This window comes from Cyprinodon tularosa, unplaced genomic scaffold, assembly GCF_016077235.1.
Source record: "Cyprinodon tularosa strain WSP-4 unplaced genomic scaffold, ASM1607723v1 ctg225, whole genome shotgun sequence".
NCBI lineage: Eukaryota > Metazoa > Chordata > Actinopteri > Cyprinodontiformes > Cyprinodontidae > Cyprinodon > Cyprinodon tularosa.
In genome coordinates, this window is record NW_024038839.1 from 682,501 (window position 1) to 695,167 (window position 12,667).

The window sequence follows — 12,667 nt, forward strand, 5'->3', positions numbered from 1 at the left end:
CTAGTCTCTATCATACCTTTATGGCCCAACATTTGTGCAGGTAGATTTGTTGGCTCTTTTGGTGGTTCTGCAGCTCCAACTCGTAGCACCAGATGGTTTTACAGTAATCCACCTCTTGGGATGTGGCAGCAATACAATTTAAAAAAGCGTTTTTTAGAACTTTTTTAACATTGTTGCTTGATAATCCAAACAAAGTTTAAAAGAGGAAGGGATCAGCGACTCAATTGTCTTTAATTACCCCCTTTAGAACCCGTATTGTGTGATTGTTTTGACTACAACTAATATAAGTGTAAGGAGATTTACAAGAGTTAGAAGAAGAGATCACATAGGATCACATAAGGATCTAATTTCTTTTAAAGGAACACTTTGTAACTTTTGGCCACTAGGGGCGCTAGACCTATAACTTCCACATCTAGTGCCCCTACTGGCCACAAGCGCCGCTTCATTGTCATAAAAGAAAAACAAATAGTCAGCCGACCAACCTGCTGCGCTAGGCGTCTAGGTTCAGCTTGAGCGTGAGAAACGCTGCTGCTCTCTGGAGAGCCCTACCGGGGCAGCCGAGGCCGTGCCGAGTGGCACGGAGGATCAGGGGCGGAGCTCCAGTGAACAGCCACTGGGACAGAAGGGGCTTCTTGGTTAGGTTTTGTTTGTAGGCTGTTAGCTTTCTAAACTAAACTAAACTAAACATTAAAAATGATAACAAAGATATATAACTGTATACTAGGAGCAAAGTGTTAACTTACCTTTTTTTGTTTCCTGAAGTTGCTGCGTTATAACATTCTAATAATAAAGTTTAGAAAAGTCAATCTCTTTTCCATGATTGACTTTTGTTTTTCCTTGCACTCGATCCCTTTCACTCTTTTAGCCTCCTCAGAAGGTTCAAACTATTTCCTCGCCTTAGCCATGACCAGTAGCAGGCGGAAAAATAGTAGAGCTAAAGCCTTATCTCCATGACTATACAAGAGCCTGTGGCTGTAAAGCCCTGGCCAACGATGGTGCGTCTTCTCCAAACTTACATAGATGGTATTTCAAGAGGGAAGTCCTGCTCGTAGCATTGATAGTGTCAATGAATAACTTATATGAGTCAACTCTTTCTAGTTTGACAGTTCAACTGAAACATCATTAGTTCAACTTTCTTATTTTCTTTACTTCAACTGTTTTTAATGTTCTTTTTTTGTTTCTGCATTTTTTATTTTATTTATTTATTTATTTATTTATTTTTTCCTACTTTCTTTGATTCTGTTTTATTTTCCTATATTATAATCATGTAAAGCAGTGGTCCCCAACCTTTTTTGCACCACGGACCGCTATATGTGAGACAATATTTTCACGGACCAGCCGGGGGGGGATCAAGTAAAATGATACGACTGGCATAAAATCAAATACAAACAGCATAAAAATAAAACAAGCCCGTCCCATCGAGGCGTAATCGGAGAAACTGACAGACGAAGTGTGCTCCTGATGTCCAGTCTGCTCCGTAGCTTTGTTTTGGTCGCTGTAACCGCAGAAAATCCCGCTTCACAAAGACAGGATGTTACAGATAGGATGAGTCTTGAACTGAATTAACCTGTGTCAAGAGGCACAGATGTACCGACTGATGTAATTGGGAGAGAATACCGCAATTTTTTATATTTTTCAAAATAAAACACTCAGACTCCGATCGTCGATAAATTATATATATATATATATATATATATATATATTAGTGCTGTCAATCGATTAAATTTTTTTAATCGCGATTAATCGCATCAATGCCTGAGTTAACTCGCGATTAATCGCATTTTAATCGCAAATTTTTTTTCTGATTGAAAATCATTTAAATACTCTCGATGACATACAAAAAATACATACAGGCTAGGTTTGTGCCAATGTTCTTTTTTTAAAATGAAAACAGGTCACAGACACTGATTTATGCCATAGAAACATATGGCAAGAAGATGGGGAGGCATGTAGCAAAAAATAACAAATATGTAGCCAAAAAAAAGGCCCTGAAAACAGGCTTATGTAAAAGACAGTCTTTACAGTTAATACAGTCTTTTGAACAAAGACAAGCATTTTACCCTACTGCTATAAAATGTAGTACAGTTAACATGAGATGTTAATTAACCAAGATAATAATCAACAATTTTCAATCAATACATCAAAATCAATAGACCGACATCACTAGATGGAGGTAGTCTATGCTCTAGAAAGTTACTTTTCAGCCTCTTAACAAAAATGAGAACACACACACACACACAAGCACCCACCCACCCACACACACACACACACACACACGATACCGACCTGTGGCGTACACAGACAGCAAGAGTGCCGTAGCAGATTCCATTTCACCTCAGTAATCTGTTTTCTCAGCGTATTTCAGGTTGCTACTAGTTACCAGACACTCAACTTGTTTGTTGGTGGTGGGGCTTAAAGAAAAGGCACTAGCGTCACTCAGTGTATGAGCGTCTTTTTTCCTTGAGAAGCTCCGCTCTTGAAGCCTATGGAAAATGCATAGACTGGGGGAAAATAGCCCCGCCTTTCCGCAGGCTGCAGCGGGATGTACTTGGAAAATTGTACCATAAAACCACATAGCGTTAATCTCACGTTAAAAAAATTATCGCCGTTAAAATGGCCTCGCGTTGGGAGCCACTAGGGGCGCGTTATGGAGTAGACGTGCAAACCACGAAGTCCCAACATTTTTTTTTTTTAAATAGTCTAAAAATCGCCCAAAGTAGCCCAATTCTTGGATACTCTGGGTTGTAACTGGAGAGTCGACGTCAGTGTGCGAACTCCCGTCTTTTCTGGATCAAGATGCCACCTAAATCTTCTGCTAAAGGAGCGCAAGCTAATAACCCGGAGGCTGCTAGCAGAGCAGCTATAGACCAGGCCATGTTGCTTACATTCCGCGATATTGTTAAAGAAGTAATTCGAGAGGAAAACGAAAACCTACGAGGTGAAATTAAAGAAGAAATCGCCAAAGCCGTTTCGCCCATTCAAGCTGCTGTTGACGAATTCACAAAGAAATTGGGTGACTATGAAGAAGGTCTGGAGAATTTGGACAAGCGCTTGGAAGTTGTGGAAATCAGCTATGCGGACCTAAACAACCAATATAAGAAGTTATTGGCTAAAACAGACGACTTGGAAAATAGGGGAAGACGTTGTAACCTTCGCATACTGGGAATACCTGAAGGAATGGAGCAGGGGAACCCCACAAGATTCATCGCTGACCTGTTATTCGACGTGCTGGGAGGTCCCGACGGCTTGGAAAAGGCTCCACTCCTGGACAGGGCGCATCGGGTGGTAGCACCGGTACCTCCGAAGGGAAAACGCCCGCGGGCCTTTATTGTGCGGATCCATTACTACCAGGAGAAGGAGCGGATACAACAGCTGGCTAGACGGAAAGGCAAGTTGGAGTTTCGAGGGGAGCAGATCTTTATCTTTCCCGACTACAGCATCGACCTGTCCAGACGCCGGGCTGCCTTCAATGGAATAAAGAAGCTACTACAGGGAAAGGACGGAGTTCGCTACGGTCTTATCTATCCTGCTCGTTTTCGGATCTCCATGAATGGCGAATCAAAAATGTTTGATTCCCCTGAATCAGCGAAAACCTTCATTGAATCCAAGTTTGGTCCCCTTTCTGAGTGAGCAGGATACAGGATTCGATTGAAAATACTTTGAGCGACTCTCCTGCATCTGTGGACTGATACATACGGATGGTGCGTTTGTTTGTATTTCTGGGCAGCTGAGTGGATAGTAGTACTGTTAAATTGGGTACCAAGCGAACTGTACCGCCCGAATTAGCGTATATTTGATGTTAAGCAGACGCATCATGTGTTATGTTGTTTTAGTTGTTATAGGAGTTCGTTCTTGTTTTAAAAGAAAAACTACACACATTGTTCGATGTGACTTTCTCCAATACGCTTTGGGGCAAATGGGTGATTTATAGTTTAGATTCCCTTTTTTTTTCTACTTGGGACAGTGGTTGAGTTTATGGCGAGAGGTTCCTACAGAAAGCAGAGAAGCTTTGGGGATGTTGTGTTTGTCAGTTGGGGACAACACTGAATGTAAAGGGATGGGTGGGTACTTGTTTATATACTTGACTTTGGTTCTTTTTCTTGCTTTGTGTGCGTCCTTTTTGTTTTGTTTTTCTCATTTATTATTTGTACAGATGCTGGCTAACTACAAACTAATAGTGTACACCATGGACAGGATTAATCAATGTGATTTGGACCATTTTCTCTCTTCGTGTATGTAGATGTCAAGTTCCACTAACTATGCTTCGGTGAGTAATGATTGCCATGTTAATTTTATTAGTTGGAATGTAAAAGGATTGAATCATCCAGTGAAACGAAATAAGGTGCTTTCTCATCTCTGCCGCCTTAAGGTACATATAGCATTTCTGCAAGAAACGCACCTTAAAGATATAGACCATTCAAGACTTAAAAGAAGTTGGGTTGGGCAAATTTTTCATTCTAGTTTTAATGGTAAAGCACGAGGCGCAGCAATTCTGGTCAATAAAAACACTCCATTTATAATGTCGGATATAATGACTGACTCGAATGGCCGGTACGTAATTGTGACTGGGTCACTTTTTAACACTCCTATTATTTTAGCAAACATATATGCCCCTAACTTTGATGACTCTAAATTCTTCAATAACCTGATTCACTCTCTTCCTCTAACTGATAATCACCAACTGATACTTGGAGGAGACATGAACACTGTCATGGACTCAGTTTTAGATCGCTCTTCGACCAAAAACTTTTCACTCCCGAAGTCTTCAATAGTTTTACAATCTTTCCTGCAAAATTACGGTGCTGTAGATATTTGGAGATATTTATATCCACATTCCAGACAATATTCCTTTTTTTCTGCAGTTCATCAAACATATTCACGTATAGATTACTTTTTCATAGATAAAAAACTACTTCCTAACATAAAAACTTGCAGATACGATAGTATAGTTATATCTGATCATAGCCCACTTATTTTGGAACTTAGTTTTCCAGACAAACGTTCTGTGTATTCTTGGCGTCTCAATCCTCTTCTTTTGTCAGATAAAGAATTTGTACAATATATTTCGGAACAAATTGAACTTTTCTTAAAAATAAACATTTCACCGGGTATAGCTTTTAGTACAGTTTGGGAAAGCTTGAAAGCATTTTTACGTGGTCACATTATTTCCTATTGCTCACATATTAAAAAACAAAAGGTAAAACGCTTATCTGAATTGACAGATCTGATTTCACAATTAGACAAACAGCACTCTATAACTCCGTCTCCAGATTTATATAAACAAAGATTGATCTTGCAAACTGAGTTTAATCTAAATTCTACTGATAAGTCTGAACGTGCGATCCTTAAGTCCAGGAGTATGTGGTGTGAGCATGGGGAAAAAGCGTCTAGACTTTTGGCACACCAGCTCCGTAAATCCGAAACTGCACACTTAATTCCTGAAATTAAAACCCAATCTGGACAGATTACTACAGATCCACAAGACATAAATGAGAGTTTTAAAATGTTTTACTCTAACCTTTATAAATCAGAGTCTTTAAAAATGCCTGGTTTGTTTGACACATTTTTTGAAAAAATGACGATCCCAACTTTAGACTCTACACTTAGGGATCAACTGGAGGAACAGATTACTGTAGAAGAAATTAAGTTTGCAATTGGCTCAATGCAGAATGCAAAATCTCCAGGACCAGATGGTTACCCGGTTGAGTTTTTCAAGACCTTTAAAGATAGTTTATCTCCTTTATTACAAAACATGTTTGTTGAATCATTCAACTGGCAATGTCTCCCCCCAACGCTTCGTCAAGCCACTATTTCTTTGTTATTAAAGCCAAATAAGGACCCAACTGAATGCTCATCATATCGTCCAATATCGCTGTTAAATGTGGATTTAAAAATATTATCTAAGATCCTGGCTCACAGGCTAGAACAATGTTTACCTCATATTATTTCTTCTGATCAAACAGGATTTGTAAAGGGAAGGCATGGCTTTTTTAACTTGCGTAGATTTGTGAATATACACTATATTGCCAAAAGTATTTGCTCACCTGCCTTGACTCACATATGAGCTTAAGTGACATCCCGTTCCTAATCCATAGGGTTCAATATGACGTCGGTCCACCCTTTGCAGCTAGAACAGCTTCAACTCTTCTGGGAAGGCTGTCCACAAGGTTTAGGAGTGTGTTTATGGGAATTTTTGACCATTCTTCCAGAAGCGCATTTGTGAGGTCGCACACTGATGTTGGACGAGAAGGCCTGGCTCTCAGTCTCCGCTCTAATTCATCCCAAAGGTGTTCTATCGGGTTGAGGTCAGGACTCTGTGCAGGCCAGTCAAGTTCATCCACACCAGACTCTGTCATCCATGTCTTTATGGACCTTGCTTTGTGCACTGGTGCACAGTCATGTTGGAAGAGGAAGGGGCCAGCTCCAAACTGTTCCCACAAAGTTGGGAGCATGGAATTGTCCAAAATGTCTTGGTATGCTGAAGCATTCAGAGTTCCTTTCACTGGAACTAAGGGGCCAAGCCCAGCTCCTGAAAAACAACCTCACACCATAATCCCCCCTCCACCAAACTTTACACTTGGCACAATGCAGTCAGACAAGTACCGTTCTCCTGGCAACCGCCAAACCCAGACCCGTCCATCAGATTGCCAGATGGAGAAGCGCGATTCGTCACTCCAGAGAACGCGTCTCCACTGCTCTAGAGTCCAGTGGCGGCGTGCTTTACACCACCGCATCCGACGCTTTGCATTGCACTTGGTGATGTATGGCTTGGATGCAGCTGCTCGACCATGGAAACCCATTCCATGAAGCTCTCTGCGCACTGTTCTTGAGCTAATCTGAAGGCCACATGAAGTTTGGAGGTCTGTAGTGATTGACTCTGCAGAAAGTTGGCGACCTCTTCGCACTATGCGCGTCAGCATCCGCTGACCCCGCTCCGTCAGTTTACGTGGCCTACCACTTCGTGGCTGAGTTGCTGTCGTTCCCAAACACTTCCATTTTCTTATAATACAGCTGACAGTTGACTGTGGAATATTTAGGAGCGAGGAAATTTCACGACTGGATTTGTTGCACAGGTGGCATCCTATCACAGTTCCACGCTGGAATTCACTGAGCTCCTGAGAGCGACCCATTCTTTCACAAATGTTTGTAAAAACAGTCTGCATGCCTAGGTGCTTGAATTTATACACCTGTGGCCATGGAAGTGATTGGAACACCTGATTCCAATAATTTGGATGGGTGAGCAAATACTTTTGGCAATATAGTGTATTATACACGGAGTCAACCGCAACCCCTGAAGTCGCCGTTTCGCTTGATGCTGAAAAGGCTTTTGATCGGGTGGAGTGGGACTACTTATTTTACATATTAAATAAATTTGGATTTGGCCCTAAATTCATCTCTTGGGTTCAGGTACTTTACTCCTCACCTATGGCGTGTGTTCGAACAAATTCATTGTATTCCTGTTACTTCCCTCTTCATCGTGGGACAAGACAGGGGTGCCCCTTATCCCCTCTTTTATTTGCGTTAGCAATTGAACCATTGGCGATTAAGCTGCGAGCAGAAGATAAGGTTAAGGGCATCTATAGAGCTGATCAGGAGCACAAATTATCTTTATATGCTGATGACCTCCTGCTGTTTATATCAGATCCTTTGGGCTCTCTTCCCCATGCTCTTACCATACTTGAACAATTCGGCACTATCTCGGGTTATAAACTAAATTTACATAAAAGTAAATTATTTAGTATAAACTCTAAAGCCAGGGAGATTTCATTTGTAAAGTTCCCTTTTAAAGTTAAATCGGACTACGTGACCTACTTGGGGGTTAAAGTTACTCGCAAATATAAAGATCTCTTTAAAAAGAACTTTATACCACTTCTTGAAAATACTAAACTAGATTTTCAAAGGTGGAGTGATCTGCCACTATCGTTAATGGGCCGTGTCAACTCTATAAAAATGAACATATTGCCCAAGTTCCTTTATTTATTTCAGTGTATTCCATATTGCATCCCAAAAGAATTCTTTGTGACTCTAGATAAACACGTTGCAGCTTTTATTTGGAGAGGCAAATCACCCAGAATTCGTAAAGATTTTATGCAGAGACCTAGACCTATGGGCGGATTAGCTTTGCCAAATTTTCAGTCTTATTACTGGGCAGCAAATATACGAAACATGCTATATTGGATAAGTGACTTTTCTACAGAAACCCCGTCTTGGCTTCAGATTGAGTCGTCTAATTGTGGTCAGACTAGTCTACCTGCTTTGTTGACCTCTGCCCTCCCGTTAGAGGTTTGTACCTATAAATGCAACCCTGTACTATATAATTCCCTGAGACTCTGGGTGCAGTGTAGGAAAAAATTAGGACAACATTTTATGTCAATTAATACTCCTATCTGTTCAAATCATATGTTCCCACCTTCTATGTCTGATTCTGCCTTTAAAATTTGGAAAAGAAATGGACTCAGTGAAGTTAAACACCTTTTCATTGATGGGATTTTTGCTTCGTTCACTCAACTTATGGAACAGTTCAATATTCCGCATACACACTTTTTCCGCTATTTACAACTGCGGCATTTTGTGAAAAATAGATATCCCACATTTCCTGAACTGCCTGAAGAAACAGCTCTGGATAAAATCACTGGTATAAACATCCATCAAAGAGGGGCGATTAAAAAGATTTATACCATACTGCTAGATTTACAATCTCCTTCTCTCTCGATTATTAAGTCGCATTGGGAGAAAGATCTTGCAATTACATTAACAGATGAGCTCTGGCAATCCATTCTTCACAGGGTTCACTCTTCTTCAATATGCGCTAGACATGGACTCCTTCAGTTCAAAGTCTTGCACCGGTTGCATATTTCTAATGAAAAGCTAGCTAAGTTTTATCCAGGGATTGATCCCTTATGTAATCGATGCAGGTCAGAGGTCGGCTCCCTTATCCACACTTTCTGGGCATGTTCAAAACTTCACACCTATTGGTCATCTATATTCAATACATTCTCAGAAATATACAATGTTACATTTGAACCTTCTGCTCTAACTGCAGTTTTTGGAATCATACCCCCGCATAATTTACTCTCCAAATGTAATTCAAATACAATAGCTTTTGCTACGTTGATTGCGAGACGTCTGATACTGTTGAGGTGGAAACAGAAGGCCCCACCCACACATGAACAGTGGCTCTCGGAGCTCATGAGGTTCTTACATTTAGAAAAGATGAGGTGTACACTGGCAGGTTCAACTGCTAAATTTATCAAAACATGGCAGCCATTTTTGCACTATATGGAAACATTTAAAATGAGTATCTTATCATAACTAATCTACTGCTACACTATTTTAGTCAGCTATGAACGGATTTTTGTATTTTCGTTTGTCATTATTATTTATCTATGTATTGTGTATGTGTTTTTTAAGCTTTGACTTTTTTTTATTTTATTTATTTATTTATTTTAAATTTTTTTTTTTTTTTTTTTTTTTTGGGGTGTTTTTTGTGTAAGGGTTATGTATGTTAAGAAAGACAGCGTTGTATAAAACATGAATGCTGTAAAGAATATTCTGTGAAAATTGATAAATAAAGTTATAAAAAAAAAAAAATGGCCTCGCGTTAACGCGATAATAACTCAATAATTTTGACAGCACTAATATATATATATATATGTATATATATATATATATGTAAATATATATATATATGTATATATATATATATATATATATATATATATATATACTTTTTTCTGTGCGGCCCGGTACCAAATGAACGACGGAACGGTACCAGTTCCGCGGCCCAGTGGTTGGGGACCGCTGATGTAAAGCACTTTACTTTGTCTTTGTACTGAATTGTGCTATACAAATAAATTTGCCTTGCCTTTAGGTCACAAAGTCTGCTGTTTGCCTTTAAAGTTCTGTAAAAAAGGTTTTCATGGATGAAGGCTAAAGTTAGGCATAAAGATTGGTTAAAGTTAAATGTTAAATGTTTTTTTCTTATTTTCAGGTTTAAGAGTATTCTTGTGTGATTGACTGTGTTCTGTTTTATCTATACTATAGTAAGTTGAGGCCCATTCAAAAGGAAGAGAGTATCTATGGCAACTGGATGGAAACCATGACAACAATTTGTGACGACATTAAAACAGAATCTCAGGTACCTGTGCATTAAAACTATCAAGATGTTTTGTTTGCTTACTTTTAATTGTGTATGTCAAATGTCACTATGAGACTAATGTTATTTTTAAGCCACACTAAGAAAAATAAAGTTGAGCTCTGAGGTAAAAGCAATATATACAGCGCTAAACCAAGAAACCTTAAATCTGACTAATTAGTGAATTAAATATTGTGGAATTTAAGGATTACTGAATAAGAATTGTCATATTTCTTATGCAGTAGATTGTGGCCAGTGATAGCTGATAACATGTAGGTTAAAACATGTTAGAAAACTTCATTTATTTTGTAACAAAAGAGAAAATGAGTGTGATGGTTTAAAACTTTCCCATAATTGCACCTTTGTTTCCTTGTGTTGGAACAGATTTTGTCTGACGAGGCAGCTGAGGTGGTTTACCAACTGAAGAGAGCCAGCAGCATCAACAGCAACAACACAGCAGCTGCCCAGAAAAAGCCTTTAGTGGGGGAAAAATGTATGGCATCAATGTAAAAAAAAAAAGAAAAAAGAAGATTCTTTGAGTCTTTGACAGAGGGGTAAAAAGATTTTGTATAGTTTGTTCTACTGTAACTGTGCAACGGCTGTACTTTTAACATATAGCCCAGACTTTATTTGGGAATCATGGATGTGATTAATAGATGAGTCCAAAATGTTGCTATGAACAGATCATAGTGGGGCCATTAAACTGAGAATATGTTTCTGTTTCTGTCAGTATACTTCTGTTTCATGTCAAATAAAGACCTTTGTGCTTTGTTGTAAAGTCAAGTTTAATTTTCTTTATTTTCTTCTGATGTTTTACCTCTTCAAAAAAACCAAGGATTTTCTTTTCTAATCTAAGGCCCTGATCCCATTATTCTGAGCACTTTACAACAGGCATCCCCAAAGTTGGTCCTCGCGGGCCGCTGTCCTGCAGGTTTTAGAGGTTTCCCTGCTTTAGCACAGCTGATTATGATGATTGCAGTTGAGCAAAAGCCTGTTAACGAGCTTTCAATTAAAATCAGCTGTGCTGGAGTAAGGAAACAGGACAGCAGCCCCAGAGGACCGACTTTGGGAATGCCTGCTTTACAAAACACTTCTGTTGGCTTCTCCTGTTTAGTCCAGTTGCTAACTAGATAATGATCCAGGGGTCTTAAACTGGTTCCAGAAAGGGCCGTGTGGCTGCAGGTCTTCTTTCCAACCCAACAATAGCACACCAGACTCCAGTCATCTCATTAACTGAGTGCAATCTGAATATGATGACTTGATGACTGAGTCTGGTGCGCTATTGCTTGGTTGGAAAGAAAACCTGCAGCCACATGGCCCTTTCTGGAACTGGTTTAGGACCCCTGATAATCCGTGTTTAAGAGAAGGAAGAAGTATCTGACATCATCATATTTGTGCTGCCCAACAGTGGTGAGAAAAGGAACTGCAGTTCAGCCTTGGTTTGCTGATTCACTGTAATCATTATGCAGCATAAGCAGATGAACTGAACAGACCAGTTCTGGTGGAAAAGAGCCGGTCTGTCAGGGCACTGGCCCAGTTATCAGATTGCTGCTGTCGGGCAACACTTTGTCCTGCAGAGCAACCTGGATGTGGTTGTTGTGGAATGTACAAGAGAAGCAGACCTGCAGGAACGTACAATCTGTAGATAGTTACATATCTCACAGTGGAGGAAATTTACCTGAGGGTTTTTGTTTTTTTCTCTCTGAGTCACAGCCAGACAATTTACAAAGTACATTCATGAGGTGCATAGTCTAGAATATTCCCTGAGTAATCTGAGGGTTATTTTTTAACAAAGGAGTCCAAATTGCTTTACTAATTAATAAACTAATTTAAAAACAATAAAAGAAATTAAAGATGATTGGAAGAGGAATGCCTTGTTTAATGCCTTAACTATTTACCTTTTTAGATGTAAGGTCTGTATCGTTTTTGAAGGCTTTCAGTAAAATTTTCATCCTGAAATATTTTTCAGGATTAATTGACTGAGCTGGAAACCTATATGTGACATTACTATATTACTATATTGCCTCTTGACCCCTTCTACACCCATGCTCTCTTTGATCCCCTCTGTTGGAATCGCATAGTAGAGCTTTATTGTGATGAGGTGTGTTTGAAGAGGTTCATGGTAACCACTTCTACTGCAGAGTCCCTCAGCCCAGAGAGAGAATTGAATTACAGAAGAACCGGCAGTATTGTGGTCTGACGTATCGTAGGAAACCAAGAAAATCTTTGTTGGAGGGAAAGTCAGAGAGGTACGGTCAGTTTGATCTTATATTGGAAATTAGTGGAGAAAAACTAACTGTGCATCACCTTTGAGACACTGTTTCCATAGAAGTATATAAGGCTCTGGGGATGCTTTCTTCAGCAGGGACCGGAAATCAGAGTTTTAACATGAATGGAGTTCAAAACAGGATGCAAAAAATTAGTTTCAGTATCATTAAAAAGGTTACTGGGTTAGAGGTTTGACTGCTAAACGTTGCTGCTAAAGGACAAGAACCCTAAACATACAATCACAGCCACAATGAAATGGCTTAG

The 12,667-nt window shown here is 39.6% G+C and overlaps 1 protein-coding gene across 1 annotated transcript in view; it reads left to right on the plus strand.

The window, feature by feature from the left end:
• The window catches only part of si:dkey-9k7.3 (circularly permutated Ras protein 1), a 30,632-nt gene extending 19,978 nt beyond the window's left edge, over positions 1 to 10,654 (plus strand). The window contains exons 18-19 of the mRNA XM_038286432.1: positions 10,045 to 10,138; positions 10,520 to 10,654. Of these exons, the coding sequence (XP_038142360.1) occupies positions 10,045 to 10,138; positions 10,520 to 10,645 (220 nt within the window). The 3' untranslated portion in view covers positions 10,646 to 10,654. The remainder of the gene's footprint in view (positions 1 to 10,044; positions 10,139 to 10,519) is intronic.
• The last annotated feature ends 2,013 nt before the right edge of the window (positions 10,655 to 12,667 follow it).